This window comes from Lepeophtheirus salmonis, chromosome 8, assembly GCF_016086655.4.
Source record: "Lepeophtheirus salmonis chromosome 8, UVic_Lsal_1.4, whole genome shotgun sequence".
NCBI classification, from domain to species: Eukaryota; Metazoa; Arthropoda; class Copepoda; order Siphonostomatoida; family Caligidae; genus Lepeophtheirus; species Lepeophtheirus salmonis.
The window spans coordinates 15800269-15815705 of record NC_052138.2 but is presented as its reverse complement, the minus strand read 5'-3'; the positions used below and the strand labels follow the sequence as shown (position 1 = coordinate 15815705).

Sequence of the window (15437 nt, the reverse complement as noted above, 5' to 3'; positions counted from 1 at the left end):
GAAATTAAATTATTATTCATTACTGCATAAAAGGGACATAAATAATAATTATGTACTATTTAGAGTGGTTAATTCACATTTACACGAATATTAATATCATGGGCGTCTGCAAGGGTGGAGGCTTTAGATACCTCCCCAATTTCAAAAATTGCCCTGAATTTGGATATTTTCTAGGATAATTATCCCATGGACACCTACACCCCTTCCGAAATTACTATTGTCTATTGGAACGGAAGGTTAAAATCTCATTTCTAGCGTTCACAAGCCTGCAATAGTCCATAACTTTGGAACAAATTGAGATACATTACTCATTTTTATCTTAAGCTAGGGGGTTTTGCACTCTACCGAGTGCCCATTCAAGTTTAAATAAGCAATTAGTGAGGAATTTTTTTTGAAATCATTCCCAAAGTTTATCAGCATAATTACCTACCAATAATATGAATTATAGCTATATATATTCAATCGGCTTATATTATTCATACGTACAGTTAATAATGTTTTTGAAGTATAGGGTTGACTCATCCAAGGAATAATTTAAAAATGAAAAGAGCGAAAAGTCCTTACGAAAGTTATTAAAAATATTAACTTTAAAATTAAACGACACCATTAATATTATGAAAAAAATGAAATTATTTTTATTCATTATAATATTTTTATGCACGGTATACCTGGCTATAGAGTAATGTAAGAGGATATTGTATAAAAATTTGTAACTTCTTATCTTCAAAATTTAATAAAAAGACAATTATGTAAATTTAACAAGGGAACTTGATGTATATATTATAATAAAATAACCTCTTTATAATGTGTAACTAGTTAAAAATGTTTGATAGTTTGATTCAAAAACCGATCTGAAATTATAAGGGGACGAACTTTAGAAATGAAGAAACTAATGGAACTTAAGACGTATCACGAGACATTTCATTACGAGAAATGATCATACGCATTACTTCACTCGTTCCTTCTAAAATACGATGAACTCGAATATCACGGAGGTATTGCTCAATAGGATAATCACTCAAATACCCATACCCTCCATACATTTGTAAAATTGAATCCACAATCTAGAAAATAATTGGAATATAACATACTATAATATACTATGCATAATTGAATTGTGATATTACCTGGAAGCATGTCTCTGTAGAATAATATTTGGCCATAGCACAGAGTGATACCTTATCGGGATGGTTTTGACTTAATGCATCAGCAGCATTACGAACCATGATCCTCGAAGCAACCAATTTGGTAGCACAGTCAGCTATTTCAAATTGATTATGTTGAAACTGAGATAGAGGCTTTCCAAACTGTTTGCGAACTTTTAAATGTTCTTTGACAAGATTCAGAGAAGCATTTGTGGCACCAAGAGAGCAAGAAGCAATGTTGATACGGCCTCCGTTTAATCCATTCATTGCTATACTAAAACCTTGGCCTTCTTTTCCAATGATATTGTCGACAGGTACTTCACAGTCTTCAAAGGTAATAGTTCTCGTAGGCTGAGATTTCCATCCCATTTTTATCTCATTCTTTCCAAACGAAAACCCTGGAGTACCTTTTTCAACAAGGACGCATGAAATTCCTTTTGGTGAGTTGTCTCCTGTGCGACACATGACCAAGTAAATATCACTAGTTCCAGCACCAGATATAAACGCTTTTGAACCATTAAGGATAAGTTTATGGCCTTGTCTAACAGCTTTAGTCGATAAAGATGCAGCATCAGACCCAGATCCAGGCTCCGTTAGACAGTAGGATCCAATTATACTCATATCCGCTAATAAAGGTATGTATTTCTCTTTTTGCTCCTTGCTTCCATAGGTGTCAATGATCCAGGCTACCATACTAAAATAAATACTTGTATTCAATGTATGTACACTTTACATATGTAGTTGGATTCAAGATCAGAACTAAGTACAAATGAAAAGATTAATTAAGACACCCATAAAAAAAAATGAAAGAAAAACTATTCAATTTGGTTCATAAATTATAATTCTTCCTGATGTGCCAAGTGAGAAATAATAAAATAAATTAATATCGTTAAGAACATTTTTTTATACTTGTGTATAGACATGAATGCTGTTGTCGTGACACATCCCTCTGACAATGCTTCAAATATTATAGATGCGTCCAATCGGCCAAGTCCAGTACCTCCAAACTCGGAGGATGCATAAATAGCTCCAAATCCCAAACCACACGCTCTTTTCATAACATCAACAGGGAAGATATGCTGCTCAAAATAACTAGAAATAAGAATCTAAAAAAATCATAAGATATCATCATCATTTCTTAACCTCTTGGTCCCATTTGGTCATATTTGGTGCCATTTCATTTTGAGCAAAATTGAGGGCCATCTCAAATATTTGAGATTGCTCTTCGTTAAGACCCACCATCGCTGAAATACAATTGAATTTGAAAGGAATTATGTGTTAATATAGGTAGAAATACATTTTATTTACGATTGCACGACGTAATCCTTTTGGGCGATGATGTGGATAATTTCCTTTTTGTCCCATTATACAAGGCTCTCCGAAGACAAAAGGACATCGACATAACTATCATAAGTTGGAATTAATAAACTATTAATTCCAATAATACGGCAATTACTGATTACTATTTTACAGACAAATTGATTAATATATAATAGTTCATACTTTACGATTTTGATGGAAATACGAATAATTAAACTGTAAAAATACTAGACGAAGAATTAAATATTGGCACTTATGTAAGTCGATGTATTATGTTATGAACTTATTAGTTCCATTCCAGGTAAGAAATAAGTGTTGATACTGGCATAAAAACAACAGAACTAGCTACCTACAGTAGAATGATTCACGTGATATTAATCTCAATATTAGCCACCTTGAATTAAAGCCACTGCATAAATACTTTCTGCATGGCTTTCTACAAGTGACATCCCAAGGAATTCAAAATCTCAAAATATTAATATAATTCCAATAAACCCCTCATCTCTCTTATCTGTCATCTGGTGTTCAATATGATGAGCCCCATCTCATTAAACACCAAGGTTAAAAGGATGAATACAAGGAATATCCATAAATAATTTTGTGGAGGAAGTGTGAAGAGGCTAATCAATTGCTATCAATGATGTAGCTAAGCCATATTCATAAGTCACAGTCTATCGACCATATAGTAACCAAAGTTATTTTGCATTCGCATAATATAAATTATAATATAGGATCTACACCTGAGTTATATTAATGTTATAATCTGGAGGGGTGGGACTGGAATTTTTGGACTTTTTTATGAATACCAAATTTGAAAAATACACTTTCTAAAAATTTCTCAATTTAGGGAGCTACAGCCCCTCCAGCCTCCTTCTGTCATTGTAGATACATCTGTAACTGATTAAAATAAACAATGAATACTTACATTAAAGGGAGAGAAAGTGTGCGAGATAAGATACGGTATGGGGTATTCTTATATTTTTTTGATTGTAGTGAATTTATTCATTATGATTAATAATATTATAAAATACATTTAGAGAAGCAAGATTTTTATAAAGGATTTAGAACATTATCAATAATCATAATAAAAAAATTATTATCATTATAATCCCCACTATTCAATTTTTAATCCTGTTATACTCGTTATTTTTTATTTATGTTATTACTATATCTTTTTGAATGTTATCATTTACTTCAGAAAACTTGAAAATTTGACCGAAATATAAAACGATCAAAATGATACTTCTCATTATATTCAACGGAAATATTTTTTAGCATACATAGTCTTCCTCTATTAGCTTTAAAATATTATAATTAGTGAAAATATTCTTTTTGATTTTTTTTTTGTTGTTGAAGATATTGAAAAACATTAGATAACAAATCGTAGACACTTAGAAAATAGACTAATTCTTTTAGACTTCCATGCCTTGTAACTACTACGTCATTCTGGAACAAAGCAGACACTTATTAATTACCCTTTCACCAATAATAGTAGTCAATAAAATCTTACGTTTTTACTATATACCTAGACATTTAGAAGTATATAATTGTAATAAGTGTAAATTATAGTAAATTAATCAATTATCAAATATATTATAAGGCTAAACAATCATGACCAAATAAAAATATAAACTTAAATCAATGAAACACATAAATAAATACATATTTGCATTACACCATTATTTACACGCAATAAATAAGAAAATAATTTTAATTGTTAATGTCATATTAATATGCTTTACAATTGCCAAGGAACATAATCCAATATATAGTGTCAATCAATACTGAAATAATCGTTCTTATATACATTTTTGTTACATCCTAAGCATTTAGCGTAATCCGTAATTTATTTATGGAATATTGATGTAGAGATCCTAAATCCTCAAGATTGAGTTATATTCAAATATGATGCAATTGATTTAGTTATTTATAAAATGACTCCCGACTCACCAACTTTTAAAATATGTTAACGAAATTTCATATACTAAAGTTATAAGATCACCGATAATTTATTAACATATTTTTCACGTAATAGTTCCCATGTACTATTTATACATATGATATTCATGTAATGTAAGTAATAGGAGAGTTGAATATGTTTTGCGGCTTTACTGATAAAGATTCATACTCCAGGATCGTCTTCTACTTTTTCCCAATGACAGAAGAGACTTCCAAGTAACAATGGAGTCGTAAGCGAGGATGAGGATTACAGAAATAATACAGCCTTATAAATGGACTCATTATCATAGATATGAGTTGTTTGTTATGTAATTCAATGACATTTAAGGGCTCAAATCAATGAAAGAGTTTTCTAAGAATATTAGGAGACTTTGGATGGAGTTTCAATGGAAGAGCTGAAGATCCCAATGTCATAAACCCATAGAAGTTGAATGGAACTATGAGTCAATTCATATATTCGGATGTTCCGTGAAAAAGATCCATCCAAACCATTCTTTTGTGATAGAAGTAGTTAATTTGATGACTAAAGTTTATCACAGAGTCAAAAACTGTTTTCTCAAAAAATTGATAAAATTTATTTCTTCCTCCTTCACCCGATGAAGTAGTTTGTTTGTAGGAGGTTTCGTGGTATTTCATTCTCTAGCTCTTGCTAAGATACTATTGGTATATAGCAAAAAAAATTAACAGGAATTTCAACGAACATACGACGTTTCCCGCATCTATTTAATTTCTAAAATACAATCTAAGTAATGGCAAAGGAATAAGTTTTGATCACGTGACTTGTATTAATGACTATACTGTTACTTTCACTACGCAACAGAATACAATTTGTACATGCTAAGAATATGTTTGCCATTAGGTAATTGGTGGGATCAACAACAATTTGAGTATAGGACGTCGGATCCTTAGCGGGATGGAATATCTTAACTCCGTAGACCCTTTATCTATGATATTTAATTCGAAAGGCTACTTGATCAACGATGGAGATTCTATAAAGCGGAAACTTCGTCTCAAAGTCCCATTAATCCGTCTTCACCGACTGAGGCTCATACGAAAGACAACCAACTCCAAATCCACTAAGATTTTGATTCCTAAGCCGGGACATCCTTTTTATTTTGAGCAGTTGCCTGTTCCAAGGGACACTCTTACGTGCTTCTACCCTGAAGTAGTCTTACATACCTTTTCGGAGGATAAAGTTAGTGAGACACAGAAGCCGGAAGACTTCATTCACATCCTTCTTCCCAAGGGCTACGACACCAAGAAACTCAATTTATCCTCTCTCTTTCTCAAATCTTCCATGCCCCAACCTAAAAAAACTAACTATCCCCTGGGAAGTCCTGTAAAAAATACCTTATTCCACAGAACGGTTCAGTCTTTCCTTCAAAAATACTCAGGGTTACCCCCCAAAACCCATGTTAATTGCGAGATATGTACGAGATCTTTTTTTAATGGGGATCTCTATAAGCACATATCAACCACTCACAAAAAAATTATCTTTGATAAGATTAAAAGCATGTAAAAATGCTATTGATTATTTTAATTTATGAGGGTCAATTTTATAATGACGATATTACTTGTATATTGTGAATAGAATACTGATGTTTTTGGTAAATTTAAATGTTATTCTTGAACCTAGTTTTACTTTTATATTCTTAGTATTACTAAGTACACTCCTTCATTAATTTTCTTATTTGTTATATAAATTATAGTTATGTATAAACAATATATTCATACAGAATAAAAAATAAATTTTTTGATTTATTTTGAAAAATACAATCAAATGCTTGCTCATTCTCATATGACTAAAGAATCGAAGATTCTCAACCAATTTTTTGGAGATATATTTAAAAAAATGTCTTAGTAGAATTTGTACTTTCCTTACTTCAAAGTGGCAAAGTCTTACACGAATTTGAGTTCATCTTTTGTGAAAGAATTACGGAAATGACAAGTTTTCATTCAAAAAAAAATATAAATTACAAATGTTATACGGTCCAATATTTCATAGACGTTACTTCCTTCAATCATGGGCTTTATATTTCAATTTCTGGGATATATTTAGGAATGATAGCTGAAGAATAGTGTCTTCATTTAATTTATAACTCTTAATTTGGCTTCAATATGGACTATTAAATAAAATTTTCAATGTTTTTCCTTAACCTAGGATTTTTGGGTTTTCTAAGTGGAATTTGCGACACTTTCAAAGGAGAATTCAGAACTATTAATCAATAGGAATGAAAGATAACTAATTAGTTTGTGAATACTAACGTATTTAGACATAAATTATCGTTATTTAATTATAAGTTATAAATATATGCTTACCAAACTGTGTATGAGAAAATACGCAATTATACTAAGTTAGAGATTATTTGCTGGTCAATATAAAAAATTTTTGAACATAAATCAAGAAAAGGAGAAAATCCAAATTAATTTTTTTATTGCATATATACATACATCCCAATATTTCATAGACATATTCAAGGCAATTGTAAGTTTTATATTCTAATTTGTTAGATAAGTTAAAATACACAATACATTTTATTCAAATGAAGAACTTTTATTTGATTTAAGTCTTAATATTAATTTTAAAATCCCTTTCAAATATAATATATCAAGTTATCATTCTTTTATTTTGACGATCAACTTTGCCAAATTTAAGTACAATTTAATGTGACTCCAATGGGTTAATAAGAATAACTTGTTCATAGAAATTTGTCAAAGAATACAAAATGTAGTTTACACTCATTTTTAGCTAGCTTTTGTATTCACGAGGGACATATCTGCATACACAAGTATGAGGTGGATTATTATGAAATATATTTAAAAAAAGTTCAATACTTATTTCGACAAATTTTGAAAAATGGAGTTTAGAAAGAGGAATAAAATTATTTAAGGATCAATATTAATAATACGTTAAATAACAGTTTGTCATCTGTATAGATATTGATGGTTATATTATGTTCTATGAGACTATAGTCGGTTTGAATGTGGTTTTTTAAAATGGAGAAATTTTTACGCGTACGTTGCATAGCTCGTACCTATGCAGGCTACACTAGAAATCCTAAAAATAAAATCACATGTACTCATATGTAAGTAGGTTATATTTTTCCTGTGTCTGCCACAACAAGGAACCTTTTGATTAAAGATGACACATGGAGAATCCTATAGAAGTTATCCTTGCTCAGCTCTATTTGATATCTCGAAGTGCTTTTATCGTGTTTTAAAAGGATTCCTTCTGTTTTTCTTAAATTATGTTATGCCTCCTAAGCCCAAGAGTTTATTTGGTGAGGTTGCATTGGTTACTGGAGCCGGAGGTGGACTTGGTAGAGAATTGTCTTTACAATTGACGGATTTAGGTGTTAAAGTTATCTGTGTTGATATAAATAAAGTGTCAGTTGAAGAAACGTGTCGAATTACTCAAAAGAAAGGTTCTCTCGGAAGTCGTGCATTTGTTTGTGATGTTTCAGTTCCAAAAGAAGTTGGTGATCTTGTCAAAAAAATTAGGTAATTTTATTGATGAAGGTTTTTCATAGAGTTTAACATTGTAATATTTTCTTTACAGCCTACTGGAAGATGAGCTTGGTCCTATTACGATGCTTTTCAATAATGCGGGTATAGCTCATTGTAAACCCTTTTTGAAGCATACCAATGAAGAAATTCAATCATTGTTTCAAGTCAATGTAATATCTCACATGTATCTCATTAAGGAATATCTGCCCAAGTTTCTTGGCGCAAATAAGGGGCACTTAGTATCAATTGGGTCTATTGCTGGATCTATCGGAACAGCGAATTTAGTTCCATATTGTTCAACCAAGTATGCTATTCGAGGATTAACAGAGTCTTTGTTTATGGAACTTAGAGAAATGTATCCGAATACTTCGGTTAAAATGACAACTGCTCATCCTTACACCATATCCACAAGTCTTATACCAAAGCCCAAAAATAGATTTAACTCACTGTTTCCCATTATGAATGCATGTGACGTTGCTAGCAACGTTATTGGAGCAGTTAGAAGGGATGAAGAAGTCATATCGATGCCACCTTTCGCTTCATTGGCCTCGTCGTTTTATAAATGTTTTCCTAGACAGGTTCAATTAGCTATATTAGACTTATTAGAATGTGGAGTATATGAATCAGGTTGAAATATTCATAGGTTACATGATAATAATATGATTCAGTGTTATCAAAACAATTAATTATATAAATAAATAAAAAAGAGATCGTTTATTTATTTTAAATTTCATTTGGTATTTAATTAAAGTGTATTTTCAACATAAATAGATGGATTCAATAAATTATTAAATGTATATATATTCGGGAATACAGAGTAATAAACTTTAGACTGTAAATATATTTCTTAACATGAGTATTTGGGATAATATACAAATTTTGTAAAGAAATTAATTGAATGACCAAATTTAAAATAATAAAACAGGATTCATAATCCTCTCTAAACAAATATACATTTGTGATGAAAAATACAAATCGAAACTATGAATAAAGATTCCAAATAGTCATTAAGGCTCCAGTCAAGACAGGTGATGTGGAGAACATGAATGCGTGGTACAGAGTATCGGAACTGGAATGTACTTGAGAGTCTTTTATAAATTTTAATCGCCCCGGAATCGGGAGACTTAAGGGTGAATGTGTTTTAATATAGGAAACGAAAAGGTCCTTGTCTAAAAAGCCAGTGTTTTTATGATATATGAGAGTATCTGGTATCATGACATATCCATCACCTCCTTGAGCCATGAAACTATTTATGGCAATTTGATAATGCACAAATGGCTCTAGAGGAATTCCATCGTTTGTGAAAATACTAACAACTCTCCTCCCTAAGGATTGGGATACATCGTAATTAACTTGAAGACCAGAGACTTGAAGAAATCTCCCAGAAGGATCAATATCATTGTATTGCGATACAGAATGTTCCATCATCATTATAATTGTGGATCCAGGAACAGTTATAACGTCAATGGTATTGGACCAAGGCATTGCTCGGAAAATATCTTCAAGAGTAATATCTCCTAGAAAATAATTAATTTCAGTTATAAAAACGCAGTTTGCACCTTACCGGCTTGAATATTACCTTCATTTTCATTAGGATCAAACGATCCTTTTATGCCTCCACTGTTTATAACAGCAATAGGTACCTTTAGTTCGGATCTCATTGCATCTGCTAATAAATTTCCAAAAGAACATTCCTCAAGTCTACACTTTGGTCGTCCTCCATCCATTAAATGCAGCGTTTTTCCGACTACTTTTTTCATTTTAGTTTCTAATTTACGCTTATACGCTTCAATGATTATGTCCAAATCTTTGTCACTCTCTAAACCCTGAGTGATTGGGATTGGATTAGAGTTAGTCCAATTTGATGGAACAAAATCATCATCAAAATTGATATCAATTTTTCCTAAATATAGCCCATAACCGTTTGTTTGTAGAATGAGTACAGGATTCCCTGTTATGGAGTTCCTTACCACTGTAGGGTATTTTCCTCTGACTAAATTTTTTTCGTACGATTTCTTAGGTCCATTCCATAGAAGAGTATTTGTATGACCACCAACTACTACAGATATGCCTTCAACCTAAGAAAAAAAATAATATGAATCTATATTTATCAATAATATGAATCGAACCACTATACCTCACGAGCGATTTCCAGGTCCTTTTCAAACCCAGAATGTCCCAATGCTATAATTATATTTACGTCAAGCTCCGTCCTTAACCTAAAGACTTCAGCACGAAGAGCATGTATTTCTTCTTTAAATATAACATTACCAGTGCTGGCAATTTCCTTCGTTTCTGGAGTAACATACCCTATGATACCAACCTTTTGTCCACCACCTAATTGAACAATTGTGCTTGGAAGGATTTCAAGACCAAGAGAGCGTTCATCAGTGAAGTTCAAATTACAAGCCAAGAGTGGATAATCCACGGATTTGGCAAAACTTTCAAGATCCCATACTCCGTCATCAAATTCATGATTTCCTAGGGATGATGCTGTAAAACCTATGCCGTTTGTTAAATTAGCAACTATGGGCCATTTGAATAAAGTATACCAAATTGTTCCCTGAGAATCATAATTGAAATATGTTAATTTATTATCCATTAAAAACGTTTAAAATATATACATTTAAAAAAATAATAAGTAAAAGAGAAAATAATATACTCTATACAGAAAGATCTATGAAGAGTATCATTATTCTTGAATAATTTCGTAATAAATCATAATCGCTCAAAATCTTGACAATAATATGAATATCTACATTAATGCGTATGTTCCATTCAATATGTATATTTAAATAAATTGATTACAATCCCCATCTTTATTTTCATATCTATCTTCAAATACATTAAATTAGTATGTATAAAATACGCACTATACTGATGACAATTTTTATGATGTAATCACAAATGATGTAAATCCTATGCATTTTTTAGCGTAAGAGTTTTGTTGTTATTTGCATGATTGTTTTTAACTTCTAGAGGAGAATACATCTCAGTATAAACTATCAAGGTAACTATATATAAAATATAAAGTGTGTTTGTTAATGAATGGCAGAGAGTAACACTGAGGAGCTGTTGGGGAGTTATAAAGTAAAGTCACTGTTAGACTCAGATTAGAATTGAAAATCCATATCGGAGTAATTCCTGCATATATCGATCCTTGATACAGAGTAGGATTTGTGTATATTTCCTTGGATTTTGCGTGAAGCTAATCTTTTAATAAATCATGACAGTTTTGCTGCTCTCCTCCAAAACTTTTTTCAGATTGTCAGGATTAACATGTTGATTCTAATATATTTTACATGCTCTCATAAGTACAATACGCAAAAAGGAGAATCTTCGCCTACTTGATTCGTCTAAACTGATTTAAAAATGAATATCATGAAAGAAATATATATGAATTTAAGTATAATTGTAATATTTTATTTGCATTTATACTATTTAAATGTAGAAGGTTCTCCTCTTTATGGCAGTAATTAATTTTCTCCCCCAAAATCTTATAAAAACAGCTAATATTATCAAAAGTCATAATTCAGGAGTACCATATATCTCGCTCACGTCTTTCTCACACGCTCTTACACAAATACTAGTATTGAGACTCAGTCCAGCACGGAATTTTTTTTCAGTTCGTTCTTAAAAGTGATTTTTTTCTAGACCGATTTGGACCGATTTTTTTTCGTTCTCACTGTATGGATCGATTTTTTTCGGTCTCGATTTATGGACCAATTTTTTTCGGTTTCATATATTATGAGAGAATACATATTTTTTTTAAATCAACAATCAAAAAAATCTCAAAAGTACACGATATGTTCTAGAACAAATACTATATGCATATAAGAGACAACGGGATCAAAGTTAATCCGAGATAAACCTCGTATGACGTCATTGTACTTGAAAATACATATGACATCATGTTATAAACAATTTATCTGTAAAATTGGTCTAGACCAATTTTTTTTTTGGGCGGAATTTCTTCTTTGCACCGATCTAGACCGAACTTTTCCTTTGGGCCTATATTGACCGAATTTTTATATGAGACAGGTTCAGACCAAACTTTTTTGTTAGACCGAATTAGTTTGGTCTAACAAAAATATAACAGTCTCAGATCGGTATAGCATTTCCAGACCAACACTAACCAATACCATCTCTAGTTATAATAATATGGGGCATGATAATTAAAAATAATTAGCGGAGATGAAAAAAATGTTATTATAAAAGCTTTTTGTAACTCCATTATTATTCTTTTTTACTCTCACTATGCACCTTTGTTGTACAACGCAACCTTTCCTTTAAAAAAAGGAAAAAAAGGTTTGAAATCATCAGGTAGTTTTTTCTGTGTATGTGTGTTAGTGAAGTAATGCATCACAAAGTCAACGAGTCCCAAAGTAAATTAGTGTTGTCAAAGATTAAGGAGGAACTTGTGGAAAAGGATATCTATATATATAAAGAAGGGATCCATTTAAAGAAAAACTAGGTGTAGTTATTAGAAATTAGCTCTTTATTCTTTTTGTTCATTATTTAATAAGTCGTGTGTTTGTTAAGATATCCCTCTAAAAGAAGAAATATCGGCTATTATTCGTGTAAATTGATTTAAAAATGCATAATAAAATAAATATATATATGAATTTATATATTATTATAATATTTGCACTGTTCTAACTCTATTGTAAATGTAGTAGGGTTCTTTACTTTATGGCAGGGAATTAATTTTCTACCCCCAAAATCTGATCTCAAGAAGGGCATTAATTCAGTAAGGCTCGGCTTTTTGTAGTTAATACCTAAACATATGCTTCTTTATTTTCCAAAGCTGTTGTCAACATTGTTATATTCTTGAAAGGAAACATATAAGTAGGTATGAAAATCCAGTATATTTTTTCGCTCGTCTGTTTTTTTATTGGTGTACATGTTTTCAACAAAAATTGTATATTTGTCGCAATGGAGGCAACTTTATCCGCACCGGAAGGACTACCTCGGACATCATGAAGGTCTTAGACATCATCAAGGCTACAGTCTGTCGGTTCAGAAATCGTTTGGCCGATGGAGATAACCTTAAGGACAACCCCAAGAGTGGAAGACCTACCAAAGTGAAGCCTGAAGTCTTCTTGGAGGCCTTTAAAGTCAACCCAACGATGAAAATGCCCACCCCCTTATTCCATTTTGTAAAAACAAATCCGGTCTGCGAGACTCAAAACAATACTAACAACAGTGATCAACTCAAGGAGAAAGATAAGTATATAAAAAAAGTCGTGGAAAGAAATTTCGGGTTCTCGTGGAGGGGATGATTTGTATCAGATAAACGGTTCAAATGTTTGTAGGCGACAAAATTGAATTCCAATTTGTACATATTAGTGATGAATAAATTTAAAAAAATCTCAATGCCGATTCCGATGCGATTCTAATAAAAATTATCGATGCCGATTCTAATTCTTTAATATTTTAAATACTATTACAAAATAGTATTTTCCTATCAAGGGGATCCACAAGATTATATTAAAAAATTGAAAAAATTGAAATATTTGAAAAATAAATTCAAAAATGCAATTTAATATTTTCTATTTGATTATTCACAAAAAAGTAAATTTTTTGGATTGTTTTTTTTCAAAATCCGCAACTATTCACAAAGAGTTAAATTTTTTTCTAAATCCACAGGTATTCTCAAAAAAATAAATTTTATGGAGAAAATCCACAGTTGTTTACAAAATAATAAAAAATCTTGTGAAAAAAATTCCAAATATAGAAATTTTATAGAAAAAAGCAAAAATTTCTTCATTTGAGGGGGGGAGGGATTTTTTTTTTTTTTTTTTCATAACATAGAAAATGAATTAATAAGAATCGGAATTGCAAATTAAAAATTGTTTTCCCGATTTCAATTCCAGGAAAACACCCGATTTTCCGATTCCTATTGATCGTCCCATCAGTACTATATATGTGTCCTCCAAAAATTCGTTATACTCAGGATTAAAAAAAACTATCCGAATGAAGAATATTTTTATTTGGAAGATAGTGTTCAATCCTACACCTCCACAAAAAGTCAAAAATTCTCTCTTGACAACTTTGAAAAATTCTGAATAAAGAGATGATTTTTCCCGCCCTCATTCCCCTTGGTTATTTTTTGGACGGAGGGGGAAGGGGGTAGGGGAAGTAATCGAGAAGAAGGTTCTTCAAGTCCACTATCCCAATATTGACGTCTTCAAGGCCTCCACTGAGCATAAGTGGGGTATTAATTAATCAGGAAGAATTTCGTCGGGATATTCGAGCTTCCACTACAGGCTGGAGAAATGTGTCATTGCCAAATGCTTAAACTCTATTACTTAAAAAAACATTTTATGTCGTTATCTTTATTATAACACGCAACCTTTTCTTCCAAAAGAAACCGAAAAATGTTCAGAAATTATCTTGTAGTTAGCCAAATAAATCAATCATACCAAATACTATTTATCTCTTATATACTCCCAGACTATCACTGTCATATTATTTCTTCACAATTTTTAAATGAATTACACATATGTATATATTATTTCGTAATATTTTAATCTTATATAGTATTTTATTCGATACTGTGTTATAAGAATATTGCTTATTAAAATTTTATGAAGAGAATTGCGATACATTTGTATTTGTGTTTGAAAGCCAAAATCACATTATAGAAATAATAAAGTGGCAAATATATATATATTGTATAAACGACTAGGGATCATAAAGAAAATGTATTCATATCCTTTTGGAAACGGAGTATAAGTATAGAATAATTTATTACTTTGTGTATTTATCAAAAAAAAAAAAAAAAAAAAAAAAATAGCCATGACGTATCAAGCGAGACGAGGGAATCAATCGTCAGCGGACAACAAAATATATATATAGGGTTTACACATTTACTCCGTCCAGTTGAGTAGGGGGGGGGGGAGGTACTGATTTAAAGATTTTTTAGGATAGGGGAGGAGGGATTATTGGATAAATGATCTCTGTTTCCCTGATCAACAAAACCTTTTCAATATGAAGTATATCAATGGTCTTCAAGATAACCAATATACTTTATTTACAAATGCATACTATTTACATCAATAGAACACATTTTACTAAATGAGAACCCTTGGTGCATGACATCTATAAAAACTGAAGAATTCACAGATTATTTTTTAGCATTATAAGGAATTTTACTCTTACTCATCCCAACCAGATTCCATTTCGAAAATGAATAAGGAAGCACAGTATAAAAAATTGATCGAAGTGTATAATCAAACTTATCCCCATTTAACGAAGCAAGAATGGAGTGGAACCGAGAAAAAACGTCTCCATAGGAGTACCAGAATATTATTCAATTGTTGGAGGACAAGTCTGCAAGAAGACGGGATAAATTGTACTATATCCAAGACGTCATAAATGTATTACCTAATGGAGTATTTTGGTATTAGCGAGGTAACGTCGTATCCTCCGGAGTGAGATGAGGTGGGATTAAATATTATGTACATACTAGAAGCGAATTACTAAATCCAATTAGACTAAGAA

The 15437-nt window shown here is 31.2% G+C and overlaps 3 protein-coding genes across 9 annotated transcripts in view; 1 reads left to right on the top strand and 2 right to left on the bottom strand.

The window, feature by feature from the left end:
• Window positions 1-612: 612 nt before the first annotated feature.
• On the bottom strand, window positions 613-3364 carry LOC121122981 (isobutyryl-CoA dehydrogenase, mitochondrial). Of its 5 annotated transcripts, none has more exons than XM_040718056.2 (6): window positions 2649-3364; window positions 2454-2549; window positions 2289-2389; window positions 2055-2251; window positions 1128-1839; window positions 613-1064 (listed from the first exon to the last, which is right to left on the bottom strand). In XM_040718056.2, the coding sequence occupies exons 2-6, from the start codon at window positions 2545-2547 to the stop codon at window positions 900-902; spliced, it is 1269 nt and encodes a 422-aa protein (XP_040573990.1). In that variant the 5' UTR covers window positions 2548-2549; window positions 2649-3364; the 3' UTR covers window positions 613-899. The 5 variants fall into 5 exon arrangements, with proteins under 5 accessions (XP_040573990.1, XP_071746625.1, XP_040573992.1 ...); XM_071890524.1 differs by having other exon boundaries at window positions 2055-2237; XM_040718058.2 differs by having other exon boundaries at window positions 2055-2224.
• A 1914-nt stretch (window positions 3365-5278) lies between these two features.
• LOC121122402 (short-chain dehydrogenase/reductase family 16C member 6) lies at window positions 5279-8659 on the top strand. Of its 2 annotated transcripts, XM_040717381.2 has the most exons (3): window positions 5279-7510; window positions 7690-7925; window positions 7984-8659. In XM_040717381.2, exons 1-3 carry the CDS (start codon window positions 7499-7501, stop codon window positions 8561-8563), a joined length of 828 nt encoding a protein of 275 aa, XP_040573315.1. In that variant the 5' UTR covers window positions 5279-7498; the 3' UTR covers window positions 8564-8659. The 2 variants fall into 2 exon arrangements, with proteins under 2 accessions (XP_040573315.1, XP_040573314.1); XM_040717380.2 differs by lacking the exon at window positions 5279-7510 and having other exon boundaries at window positions 7517-7925.
• Window positions 8645-15437, bottom strand: part of LOC121122401 (snake venom 5'-nucleotidase) — a 44557-nt gene continuing 37764 nt past the window's right edge. Inside the window, exons 1-4 of one of the 2 annotated variants that reach the window (XM_040717379.2) lie at window positions 10805-11201; window positions 10069-10494; window positions 9511-10009; window positions 8645-9448 (exon numbers count right to left, since the gene is read on the bottom strand). In XM_040717379.2, the coding sequence (XP_040573313.1) occupies window positions 8913-9448; window positions 9511-10009; window positions 10069-10494; window positions 10805-10858 (1515 nt within the window). In that variant the 5' untranslated portion in view covers window positions 10859-11201 and the 3' untranslated portion in view covers window positions 8645-8912. Of the gene's footprint in view, window positions 9449-9510; window positions 10010-10068; window positions 10495-10804; window positions 11202-15437 lie in introns of those variants that run through there. The other variant, XM_040717378.2, reaches the window with a different exon arrangement.

Excerpts from the sequence above, each read along its gene's own strand:
- LOC121122981 (XM_040718055.2), bottom strand. The coding sequence starts at position 2,556 with ATGATAGTTATGTCGATGTCCTTTTGTCTTCGGAGAGCCTTGTATAAT. Across the intron at positions 2,390-2,453 it reads AAGGATTACGTCGTGCAATC|CGATGGTGGGTCTTAACGAA; the intron begins GTAAATAAAATG and ends ATTGTATTTCAG. Across the intron at positions 1,065-1,127 it reads CTACAGAGACATGCTTCCAG|ATTGTGGATTCAATTTTACA; the intron begins GTAATATCACAA and ends ATTATTTTCTAG.
- LOC121122402 (XM_040717380.2), top strand. The coding sequence starts at position 7,567 with ATGACACATGGAGAATCCTATAGAAGTTATCCTTGCTCAGCTCTATTT. Across the intron at positions 7,926-7,983 it reads GATCTTGTCAAAAAAATTAG|CCTACTGGAAGATGAGCTTG; the intron begins GTAATTTTATTG and ends TTTTCTTTACAG.